This window comes from Rhinatrema bivittatum, chromosome 7 (assembly GCF_901001135.1).
Source record: "Rhinatrema bivittatum chromosome 7, aRhiBiv1.1, whole genome shotgun sequence".
NCBI lineage: Eukaryota > Metazoa > Chordata > Amphibia > Gymnophiona > Rhinatrematidae > Rhinatrema > Rhinatrema bivittatum.
Genome location: NC_042621.1, coordinates 89,596,502 through 89,618,944, shown reverse-complemented (window position 1 = coordinate 89,618,944; position 22,443 = coordinate 89,596,502). Strand labels below are relative to the sequence as shown.

General features: G+C 43.1%; 1 protein-coding gene across 7 annotated transcripts in view; it reads right to left on the bottom strand.

Annotated features, from left to right (window-relative positions):
• The window catches only part of PRMT7 (protein arginine methyltransferase 7), a 323,317-nt gene that overhangs the window by 241,934 nt on the left and 58,940 nt on the right, over positions 1-22,443 (bottom strand). For all 7 annotated transcript variants that reach the window (XR_003857729.1, XM_029608658.1, XM_029608659.1 and 4 more), the window contains 2 exons: positions 19,345-19,592; positions 12,689-12,869 (listed from right to left, as the gene is read on the bottom strand). Coding sequence is in view for 6 of the 7 variants with exons in the window: in XM_029608658.1 (XP_029464518.1) it covers positions 12,689-12,869; positions 19,345-19,592 (429 nt within the window). In the remaining variant the exon portion in view is untranslated. The remainder of the gene's footprint in view (positions 1-12,688; positions 12,870-19,344; positions 19,593-22,443) is intronic.

Genomic DNA, 22,443 nt, shown 5'->3' with positions numbered 1-22,443 from the left:
GTATATCTGACATTTTACAACAACAATATTCTTCTCTGTCAAATGCAATTCCCTGGATTAATAAATTTGGGGAGGTTTGGAAGTGCAGGGGAAATATGATACAGACCTTCAGAAAGGTTTAATGATGCACATTTGACAAACCTTCTCCATTGGAAAGAAATCAGTAGAACTAGGAGTCATGAAATGAAACTCCAGGAAGGACAACTCAGAACTAACATCAAGAAATATTTCTTCAGAGGATAGTGGTTACTTGGAATGCCCTTCCAGAGGAGGTGGTGAAGATAAAACAGTAAAGGATTTCAAAGGGGCATGGGATAAACACTGTGGATCCCTAAAGGCTAGAGGATGGAAATGAGGAAAAGAGTGCATGGGGGTAACTTGCTGGTGTGGCGGTTACTATCCTTAACCAACAAGCCTTCATACTGTTGATACAACTCATTATTGCTCTCTGCTTTAACGGAAGGGGGAAAAGAGGTAAAGGGGAATTGGTTTCAGACAACAACCAATAAGGACATGAATTTTACAATCTAGGAAAACAAATAAGCACGGGAGTAACTTGCTGATGCGGCTGTTACTAACCTTAACCAATAAGCCTTATAGTGGTGATGTAACTCCAACATTGCTCTCTGCTTCAACAGCAAGAGATAATGGGGAATTGGACTCAGAGGCAAAACAACAAGGGCCCTGACTTTAACAGTTTGGGAAACTAAGTATGGGGGTAACTTGTATAGCACGGCAGTTGCCATCCCCTGATGATACCTTTATGGGGGAGACCTAAATGGCGCGGCTGGTGCTACCAAATGCTTGCTGGGAAGACTGGATGGACCATTTGGTCCTTTTCTGCTGTCATTTCTATGTTTCTATGTTTGAACATTTGTCTTCAGTCCGTGTCCTCAAACTCTGAACACCTCCTATTATTAACAGTGTAGATGCTTGCTGCACAGTAGCAATACCTAGTGGTCAGAGGTATGGTCCACATTAGTCGGGTTCCAGAAGCAGTAGCTGTTTATGGTCTCTGGCCGAGCTCTGCCATGCAGTGGCTGGGTAGAGTTGGTAGGGGAGGAGCATACAATGTTATAAACTAAGAGAAGGTTCGTGACACTATATAGCCTAACAGAGGCTGATTCCAATTGATCTGGAAGCCCAAAAGGAGCAGGAGAAAACTGTCAGGCCAAAAATGTTGTTGAAACTTGCAGTATGCACCTTAGACAACACTGCAACAAAGTCCTCCCAGAAAACTAAAACTAAAGTCTCTTTAGACTCCATATCACCTACTGCTAAAATGTTTTACCTGCCTTTTGGCTCCCAGGGAGAAAGAGGAGGTATGGGATAACTTGGAAGGACCTAGAATATCTATGCTGTCTGCTGACAGTATGGAGCTGTTTGTTTGTTGGGGTTTTTTTGGTGGGGGGAGGGTGTTTATAACATATATCTTTATTGAGTTTCAACAAAGTACAATCTCAAGCCACAGTTTCACGTAGTAACAATAAACTAGTAACCATTTCCCACCCCTCCCATACCCCCTACATGTATCTTCCACTGACGGAGTAATATTCAACTCAACTAGAATTATAGGTTAAGGTCCGGTTTTTTGGGGTTTTTTTTTTTTAAAACAGCATTCCCAGTCAAAAGTCACTTTTGGTTGCCTTTGCCCTGGAACCAGATAGGAATTCGATTTTAAAAATGTTTCTTCTGCTAGACAAAATGTCTTTCTGGGCCACAGAGTAGCAAGGTTTCCCGAGTTATCTAAAGTTACGCAACAAAGGTGTAAACTGGTTTTAAATAAGCAGCGGGAGGTGGTTGTGTTAGGAGCCCCTTTTCTTGCTTAGATTTCCTTAAATGTGTGTAGCATCTGCTTCTTTAAATTTCCCTGTTTTTCATTATCTTGAGGGTTTTTGCATTTTTTAGGTCCTCCTCCTGCTATGAATTTCCCCCTAAGCATGTGACAAGGGCCATTGCCTCTCCCTACGAGGATTGATCCAGAAGGGTCTGTCTGCTTCCCTGGTGGATTATGTCCAAGGAGAGTGGAGTTTTGAACAATTGAATTTTTGAACATTTTGGAACAGTTTCATGAGAGAAAGGCATACCCCTGTTAACTTGAAAGACTGAGTCCTAGAGGGTTTCCTACCTTTGTGCCAGATAACATAACCTTCCTCAACCCAAATAACAATCAGACATTCACCTTCAGGAAAAAAGATAAGAGCCAGATCTACTTGCAGAATCATTAAAAATATGCTTACCAATTTCAACCATGCCAACGCCTCCGCTTCATTTGAGGTATGGGATATCATGGTTAAAGAAATAGCTGATGACCTAAGCCCATTACAAACAAAAACAATCCAACTTGATCAATATACCTCTAAGCAAAAGAAACTATGGTACAATGAGGAATTAAGATGTGCTAAACAATCTTTGAGAAAATCCAAGAAACTTTGGCGGAAAAGGCCGACTTCAGAATCACTTGGAAAATATAGATCACTCCTCTCTCAATACCGGTTGCTAATCAACAAAGCAAAAAAAAGAATACTATGCCAAACAGATTCATGAGGTAATTTTTAACTCTAAATTACTCTTTGATGTCGTTAAACACCTAATCAAGGACCCATCTTCCTCTATCTTGAGCAACAACCACTCATCAAAGAATGCCTGCAACACTTGGTAGAAAAAATAACTAGACTAAAAGTTCAATTCTCTACCTGCTCACCAACCATAAAAGATATGCATCAATGCAATCACCATTATTGTCTCCTCAAGACATACTATTGTAACCATTATTGTACAGTAGGGATCTCATGGCCGATCTGCCTCCCACTCATGTTGATCGGAGCTACTTACTCTGAGCTGTTTATTTAATGGTATTCTATGTTTATCTGTTACTGTAAATAAGCCATGTTTAACGTTTTCAATGTAAAAAGTTTTAAAGTTTTAATGCAATGTTTTGTAAATTTTAATGTTTTAATGTAAAAAGCCCTGGCCAGACAAGCCCCGGGCGAGTTCCCGTTCTCTGTAAACTGGATTGATTTGTATCTTATACAGGAAATTCGGTATAGAAAAATAAAAAATAAATAAATAAATAAATAAATAAATAAAACTACAAATACGTCTTTCCAAATTTTCTATGTCGGCTCATTTTATTTTGTTTGTTGGATGGTTGTCAAGTATGTTATTTTGTCTAGAATTAGAACAAAACATTTATAAAAGGCAGAGCTATATGAATGTATTGGTCTTGCTTAAATTGCCTGCAAGACTGTCCAAACATAAGAAAAACTGCTTCGTGTGCATTCTTCTAACATGAAAACATCTAGCTGCCTGGAGTTCTTATAGCCTATTTCCAGGCAGACTAAACATGGACATTTAGTGCAAGTTTCACTGAACAGATATGTTCAATTTATGATCTTCTTAAAGGAAATCTCTAAAACTGCAAAAGTATGAAAAGATTTACATGCTGCCCCTTAACAAAGGGCTCATGTCACTGTCAGATTTTTAAACCTAATTTTTTAGGAAAACCAACAAGTTTACAGATAAGTAAAATTGCTTACCTGTAGTGAGAGTTCTCCTTAGCAAGATAAAATCAGTCACAAAAGTGAGTGATGTTATCAGACAGCACTAAGAAGAATTAGTGCTCTCCTAGAAGATTTTTCTAAACCTATGTGGGAGTTCTTGTGCAAGCCTCATCAATATAGTATATAGTTTAAGCTTCATCTCTAAAGGAGAGGAGGAAAGGAATGTGTGGATTATTTATCCTGCTGTCTACGGAGAACATCCATTGCAGGTAAACAATTTCACTGTCTCTGTCAGCAAGCAGGATCAAATCAATCACACAAGTGGGGACTTCCCAGCTAAGGGCTGCTCAATGAAGGTGGAAAAAACATACTTTAGCAACATAAAAAATTGCTTAATATTAATGGAATTGCATATTTTCCTAAATAAACTTTAGGTTTATAAGCAAGCCATGCTGAGTTTACAGCACGGTGGCCATAACATGTGAAAAGTGCGCGAAGGAATGCCTGCTAGAAGGAACAGGGGAGGGGAAGGTTAGGTAGGCAAGGTGGGAAGAGCGAGATGAGGAAAGGAAAGGGAGGGGTAAGCAGGAGCAGGAAGTTGCAAGGAATTCAAATACGAAGCGCTGATTGGTGTAGTTACATTTATTTTATTTTTGGTGCTTTTTAATATACCAGCATTCATGACAGTGTCATATCATGTCAGTTTACAAGAAACTAGGTTATAATAACCTTAAACATTAACATAGTAAAGAAGCAAAATAGAAGCAAAAAGTTACAATAAAACAGGGGTGAAGAACTGGGGTAAGAAGAAGGCAGAGCATAAGTAACTTAAATATAAGGACAGTTATTTGATGTGTGTTAAGAGTTCATAAGCGTTTGTTGTGGTGAATCCAAGGTATTAGCTAAGGGTATCAGGGAATTTATGGGAAGGCTTGTTTAAATAACCATGTCTTAAGCCTTTTTCTAAAAGTCAACGGGCAGGGTTCTTGTCTGGGTTCAGCCGGCATAGTATTCCAAATGGTTGGTCCCGCTGTAGAGAAGGCCCGTTCTCTTGTGGCTATGAGGTGAGTAGATTTGGTAGGAGGGGCGTGCAGGGATCCTCTGTAGGCTTCTCTGATCGGTCTGGATGAGGTGTGTAGTCTGAGTGGGATTTGAAGGTTAAGAGGTGCTTGATTGTGGATGGTTTTGTGGATAATGGTGAGGGACTTGTGTAAAATTCTGAAACGTATTGGTAGCCAGTGGAGATTTTTTAGGATGGGGGAGATGTGGTCTTTTCTACCTGAGTTTGTTAGTATTCTGGCCGCTGCATTTTGAAGTATCTGAAGCGGTTTGATTCATGAGGTGGGTAGACCTAGCAAAATGGAATTGCAGTAGTCTATCTTGGAGAATAGGACCGCTTGGTGGACGGTTCTGAAATCTTGAAAGTGTAGAAGTGGTTTAATTCTTTTTAATACTTGCAGTTTTTAAAAGCAGTTCTTGGTTCTGTTGTTGATGAATGTTCTTAGATTTAGATGGTTGTCGAGTAATACTCCCAGGTCTCTTGCTTGGGTGGCAAAGGTATTGTTGAGTAACTTTTGAGGGGTATCGTTGTCGTCTGGGGAAATGAGGAGGGTTTCAGTCTTGGCTGAATTGAGTATCAGGTTTAGCCTGGAGAGGAGGAGGTTGATCTCTTGGAGGCAGTTTTCCCAGTACTTGAGTGTTTTTGTGATGGATTCTGTTATAGGGATCAGAATTTGAATGTCGTCTGCGTATAGGAAGTGTTTTAGTTTTAGGTTGGTTAGCAGTTGGCACAGGGGTAGTAGGTAAATATTGAAAAGGGTAGGGGACAAGGAGGAGCTCTGCGGAACTCCTAGTGAAGAGTTAAGCGAGGGGACTCTTTGTTGTGGATTCTCACTTTGTAGCCTCTGTTGCTGAGGAAAGATTTGAACCATCTAAAGGCAGTTCCTGATATTCCTATGTCTGCTAGTCGATTGAGGAGAATGGAATGGTTAATGGTATCAAAAGCCGCTGAGAGGTCAAGAAGGATTAGTAAGTAGGATTGTCCTTTGTCCAGACCCATGATGAGGTGGTCTGTCAGAGAGATGAGTAAGGATTCAGTGCTTAGTGCCTTACGGAACCCGTATTGGGAAGGGTAGAGTATTTTGTGATCTTCAAGATAATCTGAAAGTTGAGAGTTGACTAATTTCTCCATGATTTTGGCTACAAATGGTAAGTCTGAAATAGGGCGGAAGTTATTGGGTTCCTTAGGATCCAGGTTTGGTTTTTTTAGAAGTGGTTTAAGAGAGGCGAGTTTAAGGGCATCAGGGAAGATTCCTTGAGATAAAGAGCAGTTGATAATATCTGCCAGAGGTTTAGATATGGTGTCGGGTATCTGCAAGAATAGTTTTGTTGGAATTTGGTCGTTAGGATGGCTAGAGGGTTTCATTTTCTTCAATAGAGTTTGAATCTCCAGGGTGGTAGTAAGTTCAAACGATTCCAGAGAAATCCCGTTGTTTGGGAGATGGAAGGAGCTGAGAGAGGAGGTGGGGCTGGGCGGTAGGAGAGTTAAGAGGTTTGAGATTTTGCTTTGGAAGAAGAGTGCCAGCTCGTCTGCTTTAGATTGTGCTTGGTCGATGGGAATAGCTGGGACGCTGGTTTGTATCAGATTGGATACATAAGAGAATAGAGCTTTAGCGTCAAAAGCGTGGTTGTGGATCCTTTGTGCGTAGAAATCTCTTTTAGACCGTAGTGTGGAATTCCTGTAGAGGTGGAGGGCAGATTTGTAAGCAGATAGAGTACTGGGGGAAGGGGTTTTACGCCATTTGGTTTCTTTCTGTCTGAGATTTTGTTTGAGTTTTTGGAGTTCATTGGTGAACCACGGTTGTTTCCTGTGCGAGGTAGGATTGATAGTTTTGGTTGCTAGTGGACATAATTTATTTGCTACTGCCTCTGTGATGTTGCTCCAGGAAAGAAGAGCTGAGTTGGGATTTGAGAGGTCTATGTGAGGAAGTTCTTTGGTTAATTGCTTGCTGAGGACATCAGAAGGACAAGTTCTCCTGTATTGAAAAGAGGATTTAAGTGGTTGGATATTAGGGGTTACTTCCATTGTGAAGTTAGCAGAGATTAGTGAGTGGTCAGACCAGGGGATTGGAGTGCATTTGGGGGTGGAAGAGTGTGTGAGACCAGAGTTTATGAAAATGAGGTCTAAGGTATGTCCAGCTTTGTGGGTGGGTTTGTTGATGATCTGCTTGAAGCCCATGGCCGTGAGGGAGGTGAGAAGTGCCTCACAGTTAGTTGTGTGTGGGATATTATCGACATGGAGGTTGAATTCAGGGCAGACAGGCAGAAGTTGCAGAGAGAACGAATGGAGAAAGGAGTACTTGAATTTTGGGTCTTCAAGAGCTGGGGAAACAAGGGTTTATTTTATTTAAAATTTTGTGGCGGCAACCATGAGGAAGAGCGGTGACAGAGGGAGTAGGTCAGGAACCACCGGGAGAGCAATTCAAAAACGGGGCAGATGGGGTGCGGTGGCGGCATGATTTGTTAGGCCAACAGGGGTCAGAGACAGCCCGCCCCCTCCCACACCCGAAGCGTCGAAAGAAGTAAGGTATGCGGCTAGTTCAGGGGAAAGCGGCCTGGAAGCCGGTACGGGGGACGGTCCGGATACCACCCAGGCGCCAGACGATAGGGTAGTCCTCCCCCTAGTCCTGTCTATTCATGCCTCCAGGTCGGAAAGTGAGCCGCCGGCAGGGCCAGATTCAGCGATTCCCGGGCCTAGCGGGACGGGGAGAGGCAGGGGATCGACAGGACCCAGCGATCCGCCCCATGAAGAACAGCTGGAGGAGACGCAACAGTCAAGGGATCCTAAGACGGTTGAGAGCGGAAGAGCTGTGAGGAGGAGGGCTGAGCAGCATGGAACTGGAACAACAGCGAGACGTATTGCCAGCATCAGCAGAGGGAGGAAAGAGTGATAGAAGGGAGGCTACAGGAGCACAGAGACCCGAGAGGAAGGATGAGGACGGAGTAAACCGGGAACTCTCGGTCTCAGCTCCCGGAGTAGACCGGGAGCTGAGACCGAACATGTGTGCAGTGAGTGCGGAGCATGCAGAGGGAAAGGGAAGGGGACAGGGCTTCCATGAGTTTCTCCCAGGGCATCAGGTTCAGCCCAGCAGTCACTCTGCAGGAGCTCGGGGTTTCGAGGGTGGCAGGCATGGGCTACGGGTGGAAGAGGAACTTCCATGGCAGTGGGGCAGAGGCTGGAGGTGAACAGACAGAGTGGGCAGGGAATTTTATGGGGTACCGGAAGGTGAAAGGAGGGAGTTCAGGGCAGTACGGGGAAGGGCTGCAAAGGGTCTCAGGAACAGACACTGCGGCCAGTCTCTTTGTTGTTTCAGGTTCCATGGAGGAAGAGTATCCTGGTATGTCAAGAGGTGATGAGTGGCGGGGGAGGGAAACGGAATACACCGAAATAGAAAGGCCACTGCCAGGTTGCCAAGAAAGAGCCAGAGGGGAAGCAGCCAGGAACATGATTCTTGGAGCTGATGAAAGTAAAGAGTTGAAAGGGGATCAGATGAAAAGGAAGAAAGGCAAGGCTAAGCGCATGTGAGATACTTCATCAAGTTCCACTGATAGCAGTTCCTCTACGGACTTCAGTACCAAAGCCAGGTTGGAGAGAGTGAGTGGCTTAGGGCCATATCAAGACATGGGTCACCCAGCTTTGGCATCCCTAACAGAATTGTGCCAGGAAAAATATGCAACAGAATCAAACAGCATAGATACGTTAATATTTTTCAGCTACTGGATGGTAGGAGGGGCGGTAAGAGGCGACACAGAAAGGGCAGCAAATGCAAGAGCGAGAGGGAGCCAGGGGCCAAAGTACCTAAGAACATCCTAAACTGGATGAGAGGCTTCCTTCGTTTAGCTAGTGTAGTAGGGCATTACAGGCCAGAACAGCATGGGGCTTTACTAGCCTACTGTGATAGCATTTTGGGAGTGTTCAGGGACTATGAAGGTTGGGTTTGGCTCAATTATGATGAACGATTCTGGGAAAAGATGGCAGGTAATAGATTTATGTCCTGGGGTACGCAGGACATTAATCTTTGGCTCACATAGATGACTAACAAAGGTGCCAGGCAAGGAAAGTTAGGGGTTGGGGCATTGGGAGGACCAGTGGGACTAACAGGAGGAATGGCAAGTAGCGCTGGGGCGGACAAAAGGACTGGGAGGGGTAGCCAGATGGTTTGAGATTCAAAGGTGGGCATGGCAAACAGCGATGTTTGCTGGAGATTCAATAGGGCCACTTGCCTGTTTCCCAAGTGTAAGTTTAGGCATAATTGCACAATGTGTAACGGTGCACACCCTAACTCAAAATGCTCACAGGTTACTGCCAAACCAATAATGAAGGGCGCAAAACCTTAGCACGTGAAGTAGGTGAGACAATGCGAACATGTAGGCATTTGACGATTTCTTTATGCAAGATTGCAGGGTTTCCAGTCGCAGGATGGACGATGATCAGTTTCTGGACAGAAATTACAAAGACAAATGGGAGTTAATACGGGACTCAGTTGCCCCAAGCACATGGAAGACATACCTAAAAGGAAATGCAGCTTTAGCGAACTATCTGCAGTATTGGGGGTGGGCCGGGGAAGCACTGCCGGAACATTGGTTGGTGGGTTTTGTGCTGTGGGCAAAGAAAGCTGATTATTCCATCGCCTCCGTTAGGGTGCAATTGGTGGGTTTCGCATTTTTTCAAAATTGAAGGGATGGGGATACCCCACCCACAGTTGGGGGGCTGGCAAAAAAGAGTAGGCAGACATAGTGATCACAAGCTGCCCATCAGATATCATGACTTGAAGCGGTTTGCTGTACTGTTAACGCAGGTCTGCTGGTCGGGGTTTGAAGTTGTGCTATTTCGAGTGGCTTTTTCGTGGGCCTTCTTTGGAGCCATGAGAGTCAGTGAGCTAATAGCTCAGTCCAGTAGGGGTACAAGAGACAAAGGAATTATGCAGCATTGCGTTTGGATTAAAGAGCAGTCGGTAACGCTGTTCCTTCCAAAATCAAAAATGGATCAGTTAGGGAAAGGTATTTTTATCACACTATTACCAGCTGTGGACGCAGTGGTCTGCCCGGTAAACACAACATCATTATATTCATGGATACGGCCAGCTGTTAATGGTTCTTTCCTGGTACTTGCAGATGGTTCGGCGCTAACCAGATACCAGTTCGCGCAGGTGTTACATAGAGTAGTTAGTTCAGACGGCAGGGATGCTCAACGGTACAGTTCACATTCCTTCAAGATTGGGGCGGCAACATCAGCGGTGGAGGCCGGGCTGCCTGACGAAGGAATTAAAAACATCGGGAGATGGAAATCCAGGGCATTTTGGGAATACATTCGAATGGAGGAGGGAGACTGAATTGGGGGATGGGTGGAAGGGGTGGGGGGTAAGGAGGAATGATTTCACTAACACGTATGTTTTTCGTTTCAGGCGCGGGAACAGATGTGCCTGGATCGTGGGCCATTCGTTTATACACAGAGCCCAAAGAAGTGCCTTGAAACGTCCATACGGGGAGGACTTGGAACTGGAGTGATTGGGATGGCAGTTGGCCTGGTTTAGCCGACGAGGCATATTAAGACTTTTGATTAGGAACCCAGACAAAACCGTGGTCTAGTTTGGATAAGTTGAAGCTATTATTTAGATAGGCTCCGGAGTACTGCTTGTCCAAAACCACTGTCCCTATGAGATATATCATCTAGACAGTAGTGTGCAGTAAAAGCCTTGCAGGTCTCCTCTACCGACTCTGAATGAAGATTAGCCAGTGAGGTCGCCATAGCTATGACTTGATCAGTTTTTACACTATCCCACATATCTATTGCTGCTTGAGTGTAACTATACTGGATACATTCTGATATCCAGTTAGAGTGCTTTTTTTTTTTTTTTTTAGTTACTGCTATACCTAATCTGTTTGGATCAAAATGAAACAAATAACCTAGACTGGTGATGTGGTTGCATTTTTTTCAAGCAGTAGACCAATGCCTTCTTGAAGTCTAGGGAAGAAAGCATTTGTTCACCCTAATGGGAAACAGGTGTATTTTATTTATTTATTTTATTTTAACTTTTTTTCTATACCGTCGTTCAGTGGATACCGTCAAAACGGTTTACAGAAAGGCATAAAAATGATGCTAAAATATATCAAGTTACACAGGTGCCATTAAGGTTCGGTAACATAGTTTGTAAACAATATTAATTGGTAAGTGTAATAAATCATGTCCATTTCTCATTATATCAGTTTTGGATACGAGATTAGCTTTATCATTGTACTTTTATCCTTTACTGATGAACAAAAAAAAAAAGAAGCTTAAACTAAAACAACAAATAAAAATTACACACATATTGATTTTGGTTATGCATATGGTTGTTCAATTGTTTGTACCTTGCATTCCCCTGGGTACTATTCTCCTTTTTCTTAAGCTTGTTTAAAGAGCCAGGTTTTTAAATTTTTTTCTAAAGGTTTTGCTGTCACTTTGTAATCTTAACTCCAAGGGCATGGTGTTCCATAGTATGGGTCCTGCCAAGGATATTGCTCTCTCTCTTACTTGTGTTATTCTTGCTGTTTTGATTGATGGAATAGTAAGAAGTGCTTTGTTGGCTGATCTCAGGTTTCTGTTCGGGACATGTATGCGAAGGGCTGTGTTCAGCCAATCTGTTTTTTCATTATGTATTATTTTATGTATGGTGCATAGTGTTTTGTACTGAATTCTTTGTTCAATGGGTAGCCAGTGTAATTCCTCCAGGGTATCTGTGATGTGTTCTCTTTTGCTTTTACCGGTCAAGATTCTAGCAGCTGTGTTTTGTAATATTTGTAGGTGTAGGAAAAAAGGTAAAGAGAACAAATACCTTGTGCTGGAATCAGCAGAATATAATTTAAGAGTGATTTACTTGTTTTCACTCACATTTCAGCACCAAGTATTTATTTTTCTGTGCTCTTAGAGGAGAAGAGCTTTGAGTAAGCAGCTAGTTTTCAAATGGTTTACCATCCATTCTTTCCCCCGTCCCAACACTCTCTTGTTGCTTTTGACTTCTAAACAAGAGACCCTCATCAACTTTATGCTACTTGCTGGGACAGACTTGGATTTCAGAAAATAATTTAACAAGAGGCTCCCATAAGCCCCCATTCCAGTACATTATTGTGTCTCAACTAGTTTGATAACTTTCTGATGCCTTAACATCCCAGAAATTATAAAATAGAAGAAAATAAGAGACAGTAAGACAGCCATCTCCATTTCCAAGAGCCCCCCTGACTCAAATGATAGATTGCACATGATAATGTCATACAGGTCACAGGTACCACAGAAACCACTTCCTAACAATCTCCTGTTGTCCTTTGTTTCCAAGATTTCTTCATTTGTTATTTCTCTTTTCTTTACTTAACTTTATCTCTTTTCTTCCAGCTACCTAAGCTTCCAAGTTCACAGTCCTCGTTTAATGTAACTTTGTCTCTTCCTTTACCTAATTATTTTTATCCCTGTTCGATGTAAACCGTCCTGATATGGTATTTAACCATGAAGGTCGGTATAGAAAAATGTTAAATAAATAAATAAATAAATTTTCTGTCCTGAACATTCATATGTTACTCTTTCAGCCCTGTGATCTGTATGACATTATCATGTGCAATCTTATACAGTAAGATTTCCCTATGCATTTTGTAAGTGATGGGAAGAAATGTTTCTGTAAACCATAAAACCACTGCCTATCTTGACTTCATCATAAGGAGCAATATTATACAAAGTCCAGAAGGCTTCATCAGATATACTAATTTGAGCTGCAAAGTGACAGTGAAGCAAAATTACCTAAAAAGCCAGCTCAAAATCAATAGAAAAATACAAACTTAGAAAAGCCACAGCCCATCTTAAGGTTCAAATTCTAATGATAAAAATAAATTAAGAAAACTTTCATTCAGCTAAACAGGAGGGATACTATGCTTGAGACATTGCCCACAATATCTAGTAAATTCTAAGACAAGATTATCCATCTCCAGTCCTCAAGGGCTACAGATCAGTTTAGTTTTCAGATCACTCCTAATGAATATGCACGAGCCAGTTTTGCATATTCATTAAAAACCTGACTAGTTTGCGGCCTGAAGGCCAAATTAGACACCCCTATTCTAAGAGGTACATCCTTTAAAAAGAAAAATGAAAGATTCCTTACCAATGTCTTGTGAGGAGTGGAAGAGACCCAATATGGCTCCATTGTACATTTTATTGTTCCAGATGGATCCATATCAATATCCCACCAGGAGAGGATCACTTGTGTCTTGCCAGATGTTACAGGTTTAAACAGTACATTGTGGGAGGCCAGGTTGCTGCTCACATGCTTACTGAAATCTAAGCTGTAATGACACATTCAAGGCACCCATTATTGTGATGAGAAATTAACAAGCCACATGAGACCTGTATACCATTTGAGTTAATTCAACAGAAACTTATTTTATTCAGCTGAATCATAAACATCAAAACATACATTTTTCAAACTGTTAAAATGTATAAAAATAATTATTCTCTAAAACTATAAATATATTAATGCCGTAAAACAGAGTTGCTTACCTGTAACAGGTGTTCTCTGAGGACAGCAAAATGTCAGTCCTCACACATCATCCTATAGAGCCTGGCATGGAAAACTTATGTCAAACTTTCTAGTACTTTGACTGAGCCTCACTGAGCATGCCCGTGCATACATTATACCACTTAGCAATGAGGAGACCCTTCAGTCTAATACAATAGTAAGAATAAACCATGAAGTGGAGACCCAATTCCATGGGGAGGTGGGCAGATCTCATGACATTCTGCTGTCCTCAGAGAAGAACTGTTATAGGTAAGCAACTCTGCTTTCTCAGAGGACAAGCAGGATGGTAGTTCTCGCACATGGATGAATCCCTAGCCACAGGCAGCCCCCCAACAAAAAAAAGGAACAATAAAAAACAATGCCAATGAGCACACCAACGTTTTTGTTGGCAACAGGCCTTTTTTTATCTTGTAAATACCCTAAAGAAGAAGCCTGAACAAAAACAGGCCCTAGGTGGGAACAGAGATGGGTTCTACACTCAAACAAGTTCCAGAAGACCGACTGACCAAACCTAGTGTCGTGTCAGGCATCCCTGTCCAAACTATAGTGTGATGTGAATGTCTGGGTGGAACTCCATATCACAGCCTTGCAGATCTCTTCTTTGGGGACTGATCACAAGAAAGCCACCAATGCTGCCTTGGTTCAAAAAGAATGAGCCTTGACATGACTCACAAGAGCCAAGCCTGCCCGGGCATAAAAAAAGGAGACGCAATCCACGAGCCAACTGGGAACGTCTGCTTGGCCACAGCAATCCCCAATTTACCTTGATCAAAAGAAACAAAAAGCTGGGTGGACTTTCTTTGGGCTTCTGTCCAATTAACTACTTTTTACAATAAACCACCAAAAAGAGGAAGTTTTGGTTTCATGTCAGATTTTCTTGGTTAATGTCACTCAACTAATTTAAGAGTTTCCTCCGAGACAAATTGGGACCTGGAGATCAGTTTTATTCTGAAGTCATGAATTTTTAAAGGAAATAAAAGGTTTTTCAAATTCCTGCAGTTTGAGATCAGGTATTTCAGGTCACGGAGTACAGTGATTCAAAGGGAGCTTTCATCAGCTGAGACAAAACCATGTTGAGGGCCCACAACACAGTAGGAGGTCTGATGGGAGGCTTCAAATGAAGCAGACCTTGCATCAAGCATACAACTAAATGCTATAAGAGATGGACTTACCTTCTACATGATGATGATGATGATATGTTCCAAGCGCACTAAGGTGAACTCTTACCAAGTTGGGCTTAAGAGCAGTCTCAGAAACATGTAGAAGGTAGTCAAGCAGTTTGTGTGTTGAGCAGGAGAAAGGGGGAGCCTATCGCCTTTTACTCACACCACACAGTAAACCTCTTCCAGTCCATAGGACTTTCTGGTGGAAGGATTCTGGAAGCTAAGAGAACATGAGACATCTTCAGAAAGATCAAGAGGTTGCAGAATTAACCTCTCAACATCCAGGCAGTGAGCAAGAGGGGCTGGAGATTGGGATGACACAACCTGCCTTGATCCTGAGTGATGAAACCTGGGGAGTCCCCAGTCTGATCGGATTCCAGATGCAAAACTCCCGAAGGAGCGGAAACCAAATATGTCTCAGCCAGTGAGAGGTTATGAGAATCAAAGTCCCCTTTGTCTTCCTTGAGCTTTAATGAAGTCTTCATGACCAGTGGATCTGGAGGATATACATACAGAAGACCCTACCCCAGTGGAGGGCAAAGGCATTCAAGACTAGTTTGCTATGCACCCTGTAATTAGAAAAGAACAGAGGGACTTTCCTGCTTCAGGGAGCTTCAAATAGGTCCACCTCCAGGAACCCCAGAAGTGGAAAATCCGATTTGCTACTTCATGGTCCAGGGACCATTCGTGGAGGGAGGTGGAGGGGGCCTGAAGGTTCGACTCAGTCTGTCACCCCATTGTCCACAGGTTACACTGTGTCACCAATTCATGGAGAACCACCATCTTCCTCCAAATGGAAGGTCCCTCGGCATGGGTACCAAGATCTGTGCTATGTTTTCTGCGGTCTAGTCAAAATCTCATTCCAAGTGTTGGCTGAGACGCCCTCTGCTGCCTAGAGACTGCATGGGGGTCTGCTGATAGAGCGGAAAACAGTGCCCCTTTGGGTGGAAGAAATACTTCCTCTATCTCCAATCTCAAATACCTCGTAGAAGAGGAGGGGAGCTGAGAGTTGCTGGAGCATTGCACAGTGATCACAAATCTGTGCCATCGCATCCTTGATACGACCTCCATAGAGATTCTTTCCCATACATAGTCCATTAGCGAATTGCTCCTGCACCTCTGGGTGAAGATCAGAGGCAGGAGGCCAAGTGAGTCTGCAGGCCCCTATCTCTATGGCAGACTCTTTCAATGCCGCCTCAAAATATCATAGGTTTCCCAAACCATGTGTTTTCCGCACTCCAACCCTTGATCACAAATGACTGGAAGGAATCATGCTGCTTCTGAAGAAGCTGCTCAGCTACCTCTTGCACTTGCTACAGAATGTTCTACATGTACTGGCCCATAAAGAGCTGGTAGGCTGCTTTGCGGGCAACGAGCAAAAGCACTGAGGAGGAGGAGGAGGTCCGAGAGTGCTTAGCCTTCTTGAATGCAGATTCAACCACCACTGACTGGTAAGGAAGCTGCCACTTGTCGAATTCAGGAGACTTTTGAATGAGATAAATTGCACCTGCCGTCTTATTAAAGGGAGCCACTGAGAGGGGTTTCTCCTGCATCTCCTGCATCTAAACCATTACAGATGCTGCAAAACGCCGCAGCCAGGATCCTTACAAACTCTCGTCGTATGGACCACATCACACCGATACTAAAAAACTTACACTGGCTACCCATCCACTATAGAATACTGTTGAAGGCATTGACCATCATTCACAAAACCATCTATCATCAATCCTCACTCCAACTCATCATCCCACTCGAACTCCACTCTTCCACAAGACTGATCAGATCTGCATACAAAGGATCTCTCCAGGCTCCCCCTAACAAATCCTCCATACACAACTCCATTCAAAAACGAGCACTGTCCACCACTGGACCATATCATTGGAATTCTCTACCCCCGGATCTATGCCAGGAACAATGCCATCTCTCCTTTAGAAAGAAACTGAAAACCTGGCTGTTCTCTCAAGCCTTCCCCTGAAGAATCACTCCCCAACTAGCATTGACTCTCACACCTCTTCCTTATTACCTTCCTCCTCACCTGGACCCTTTACCCACTTCCCCTGCCCTCCCTCGCCCCTTTCGGTTGCCTCCTCTGCCCCTTATCCAAAGGAACTGTTATGCTCGAACTGTTTATTTAAACTAGCTGCTAAATCAGCACCCCAAGCTAGTCAATTGTTTTCTGCTTTTTTGCACTACTCCTTTAGTAGCGTTGTTAAACTAATTCTTTCTCTCTTAATGGCCCTGAATTATATACCCTGTTTATTGTAACTTTCTTTCTAGTTAAATGGTTTTCCCCCGATTATGATGTAAACCGGTACGATAAGACTTCGTCTTGAGCATCGGTATATTAAAAGAATTTAAATAAATAAATAAAATAAATCTTCAACAGCAACTCCTGAAGGATCTTCTGCACTGGATCTGCCACTATTTCCTTAGGAGGCTCCAGGTATTGGAGGATATCCAGCATTTTTTTTCCTGGAGTCCTCCTCCTTCTACAACGTAAAGGGGTTGGCTTCCCGTCCTCCAGCGGGGACTTCCTTCTGTTCAGGGGAGAAAAGGAATCATAGGGGAGACTTTCCAATGCTTCATTATCTGAACCACTGTTGGAACCTCCACACCCCCAGGAATAAACGGACTCTGATCCACTACGATTGGCAGGGAGAAAAATCTTCAGAAGGATAGCCGTGTAAGTCTGGGTTCCTGGCCAGCAGTTTGGCTGAGTGGTAGGGCCTGGACCCCAAGGTCCCCAGCTACCTCTAGGGAGCTTCCTCCAAGCAACCTAGGATAACCATCGATTTGTCCAGCACCAACTCTGATGCCCCTTTGGGCATCGGGGAGGCAATAGGTACAGGTAGCATGCCGAGTGCCAGTAACAAGCTCAGCAATAGCTCAAAGAAAGATGGTGCTGGCATCGATACCCTAACATTGAGGGCCTGCAGTGCCTTGTCCATAGCTATCTGCACGCGTCTCTCCAGATCCTCCTTGAATATCGTCGATGCCAAAACTGACTGGGAGGTAGGCGTGGCAGCCATGTACTCTTTGGAACTGAGAGAAGGATCAGTGGCTAACACAAGAACTGGTGGAGACTGTGGGAAATCTCCTGGGTAACTTGGAGAATGAGCTCTCCTCACCACGGGGTCATTTCAGGGGTTTCTCAGCCAAAGCTGGACCATCCCTAGATGGTCCAGTTCTTTAACTACACCAGGAGCCAGAGACTACATTAATTCCTTAACCTAGCTGCGATCCTATACGCAGCTAGAAGTCACCTCGTCCCTCTATGAACCTGTAAATTAAACGTTCATAATGCATCTTTGTTTGATTTCTTCCCTTTTAACTTGCCCGCTAGTCAAGTTATCGCTTCCCGTTATCCATCAGTTACTCCAGCTTTCCCGTTACTAAGGCACTTACCAAAAGGTTTTTGAGGTGTCATCATGTATAGCCCTATGTTTCTTTACATTATAGTATATTTCTATTGTACCTCATGTTTATTGTTTCCTTATGTTCATTTTACCACATGTTCATTGTATCCGCCTCACGGCGACAGTTCAGTTTCTATGTAAACCGGTGCAATATGTATCCTATACAGGAACATCGGTATATAAAAGTTAAAAATAAATAAATAAATAAATAAAATACATCCCCGTGCTTGGCATCATGCACCGATGGAGACTGATGTCGATGCTTCTTCGGCTTCTCTCAATGTTTGGCATTGGTTTTTCCCCAGTGCTGAAGTCAAAGAAGATGAACCAGATGCCTTCTTCAAGTGTGAGGAACTGGGCAATGGCCTGTCTCCAGCATCTCTACCAGCCTTTGATGTTAAGGAAACTGACAGCTACCTTGATGTCTATGACGAACATCTCTGTGGCTCGTGGTCCTTTGATGTTGATGGATTGATCTTCCAGTGCCTGAACAGATGATCCATCAAATCCAAGTGAGACTGGCACCCTTTTGGGGTCGTCTGGGCACACTTGTGGCAACCCCGAATGTCATGTGATGCCCCCAAGCAGACAACACATTTCTCATGGGGATCCATGATAGACATGGTCGTCGTGCATTTGGGGCATCACAACCCAGAGGAAATGTTGACTCAAAATAAAGGGGACACTAAATTGAAATTGATGGCGGTGGTGATCGATGGAAAACAGGCACCAAAGGCATTGCCGCCCAGAGGGAACCGACCATAAAAGGAAACATATAAATGTTGAAAAACCTACCAAGGGACACTATCACAGGAAAAAAAAACCACGACCACTGGGCTCCACAAAAAAGAAAGACTGAAGGGATCCTGCTTAGCCGCATGGCACAATGCATGCTTGGGCATGCTCAATGAGGCTCAGTCAAATTTCTAGAAACTTTCATATAAATTTTCCATGCCGGGCTACATTGGATGTGTGAGGAATGCCATCCTGCTTGTCCTCATAGAATTTTGTGGGTCATTTTATTTCATCAGAACTAGGCTGAGCCACTGCTAGTTGTATCCAATTCAATGTGCGGAGCTGAAGTTTTCAATTTGGTAGAATACATGTAACATGCCCAGCACTGGTTCAACCTTGAAGTCATCTTAATTTACCAAAACCTGGAGAACCAGTGCTGGAAAAGAGGGCTATTAATTGAGTACACACAAATTATAGACATTTTTAACCATTAAGCAATGAGATAATAATGCAAATGATTTCAGCATTATTTCAGTTTTTTGTTTCCATATGCATAAAAAAATGTGGCTGCCTGTCCTGATGGAAATAAAGAAATAAGGTTTAACCAATGTTCAGTTAAAAGTTTTTAAACTACTAGGCTCAAATCTGAATTTCCACACAGTCTATATTGTTTTGTTTTTTTAAAGAACAGTCAAAATCACAAAATTTCATTTTTTATTTTCTTTTGTTTAGTGTGTGCACTATTTCTGAATAGCATTCACTATAAGCAAATAGTTTATGCTATTCAGAAATGGTGCACACTATTTGCTGGGGGGAAAAAAAAGCAAAAGGCCAAAACTGAATTCAGATAAGAACCAACCCCCCCCCCCCCCCTCCCACACACACACACTTTTTGGTTTGCACATCACCATTATCCTCAGTCACTTACCTGAACATACTAATCACATCGCTGAGCGGTTTGAAGTCACTCTGGGGCACCTGATTAATTTGTATGTCATAGACTGAGGGAGCACCAGGGCACTTCTCCATTGCTGAGAACGGGAGAATACTTATCTCACGGTTCCTAGCCTTGCACAGGACACGGAGAGGAAGCAGCTTGTTCCAGGACCACATTCTTTTGGACTCCACCACCTGAGCATAAACAGTTGCCCTGTGAGGCACAGCCTCCCATTCTTCCTGCACCCTCCACAGAGGAGGAAAAAACAAAACAAAACAAAACATTAAGTCGAGTTTTCCCTTTGCAGACTTGAGAAAATATACACATTTGAAAAATGTGGTTCAATGTAACATTTGAAGCTGAATTATCACAATAGAAAATATTAGGAAGCTGATATCCCACTTTTTAGAAATTGCTTCACACAGGAAAACATCACCACCAGACAGTAATGGCTCCAGCTGTCCAAGGAAGCGCATAGAGGAGATAGGGTGGGGAAGAGGATGAAGGTGGGGAAGAGAGAATTAGGCTAAAACTGAGGCTTAATGGGCCAATTTTAAAATTTTCAGCATAACAATATTAATTTACAACTAAACTAGAAGAGACAGAGCTCCACACCATACAACAAATTTGCTTGATTTACGTTGGCTTATTTCCTATTTGGTGCTATGTGGGGGTGAGGTGGGGGGGGGAAAGCTTAATAGAGTAGGCCCTCTGTGTGGGACATCATAGATTCAAGCAATGGATACTCATGGATTTTTGTACTGAAAGAAAATGAATCCCTTTCTGGTTTCTCAGCATGACTGATTTGAATAATAGGCATAAGGAAAAAAGGAGAAATGAGAAGGGAAGATAATAGCTCTTCATCAATGAATCCAGACAGCTAACACTATAAAGAAAGACCAGGAGGTTGCCTAACATAGATCATACAGAGGACAATTTTCAAAAAGGTACCGTATTTACCAGAGTAAAATGGCCTGACTGAAAAATCACCTTCCTCAAATGTGAACGTATGCATTTCTAGCTACAGTAAAGAGAGGCACTCCCGTGGGCACATTTGTCACAAGAGGAAAACAGTGCATATACACCTGATTTTCAAATACATGCAGCCTATTTGGTCCGCCACTCCACCACCCATTGAAGTTAATAGGTACAAAGTGACTATTGATTCAAGTGCTATGAACTTAATTTTGAGAAAGGAATATATTTTCATTGTTTTTTTAGTAGTTTTTGAAAAAGGGATTTTTTAAATCACTTTTCTGTTTACTGGATTAGTATTTTTGCTTAGTTTATATAGGGAAAGGGCTGTTTTGCTATTGAGAGAGTTCCTTTGCTTTTTTCCTCCCACCAACCCCACCTTCTATTCTTACTACATACACTACACCGTATTAAGGGGTTGGATTAGACAGAATGATTTGTTAGATTTTAAGAGCCTCAGACACTCCAAAGAGAAGACCAAGGCTGTCCTGCAGTGTGCAGCACTTGTTTGCTTTTGTGGATACGTACTGTGAGAAAGAATGATGGACAGACAATTGACTGGTTAAGTTGGAAGTTGTAATGGCCGCATAACTGATTGTAAATCATGTGGGAAAGGAGATGATTTAGACACAGGAGACCAATAGAAAAGTTTACTTTATAAACCAGTATTGTAATACAGAATTATTCTAGCAAAAAATAAGTGACACAGGCAATACATATGGTATATGTGATAAAAGGAAATAAAGTATAAAGAAAGCTATTGCTAGCAACACCCTTATATATAGAACAGCAAAAAGGGAAAGAGAGAAAGACAAGATAAGATAATATAATACAATGCTACTCTAAATCATAGGTTTGCTTCCCTTATCTCGCTCCAATAGCTAAGTAACACAACCTGGTAGTGTTGTCCCTGGAAGGAGTTGGGGTAAGGTTCAAGGAATTCTCCTCTGAGGTGTGAGGGCAAATTGCGCAGGAGAAAAGATCTGCATCTAGCATTTCTATCTGGACCGAGAAATAGGGGCTGGGGGCAATAATTTACACTGTGCAGTACACAGACATATCTGTACTGCAACACTACATTCAGCAGGAACCTAGGATGTGTGCACAGAACTACTCTATTGTGATATAAACATAGCATAATATGGATAAATAACTTGGTCCTGGAGCTCACTAACCCTGTATGCCGAAGCCACAGATGCCATAAATAGAACCTTTCAAGTTGTGTACTTTAGCTCAGAATAGAGGCTCAAAGGGAAATTTCATCAATTGGGTCAATACCATATTGAGGTTTCATGACACTGCAGGATGCATGATGGGAGGCTTCAAGTGAAGAAAGCCCCACATGAAGCGGACAATTAAAGGCTGTACAGAGAAAGATCTACCTTTTACATGATGGAGAACTATAGCTGAGCTGGTTTTTGTTGCAGGAGCGCTCCCGATTCCGGGGAGATGTGTGCCCTTGGACCACGGCGCGACTACAGAGAGGAGCTCTGTGGAAGCGCCGCAGCAGGCAAGACATGTCCAAGCATGGGAGGAACCGGCTGACCACCGAGCCCTAACCTCTGCCGAACTTGCATGTACCGGGAGAGACCCAGCAATGCAATATTGGTCTCTGGGGTAGCCCTCTGGCCACTCGAGAGCCCTTTTGGACCTGCCACTGGATAGTGGCAGATGTGGCAGGACGGACAGAGGTCGAGGACAGGCGATGGTACTGGAGCTTGGAACAAGACGGGGCCTCGGCCTTGGACTAGGCTGAAGACTTGAACAAGGCGAGGTTACTTGGAACTTGAAACTCAGACAAGATGAAGACGCTTGGAACTTGAAACTCAGACAAGATGAAGACACTTGGAACTTGAAACTCAGACAAGACGAACACTCTTGAAGACTCAGGCGAGATGAGGACATGTGGAGCTTGTGACTTGGAAGTACTCGGACGAAGGCTTGGAACTTGGAAGGACTCGAACAAAGGCTTGGAACATGGAAGGACTCAGACGAAGACTTAGAACTTGAGACATGACAAGAACATGAGGTGGCTTGGAACTCAGACGTAGAGAGGACATGAGATAGCTTGGAACTCAGACATAACGAGGACATGAGGTAGCTTGGAACTCAGAT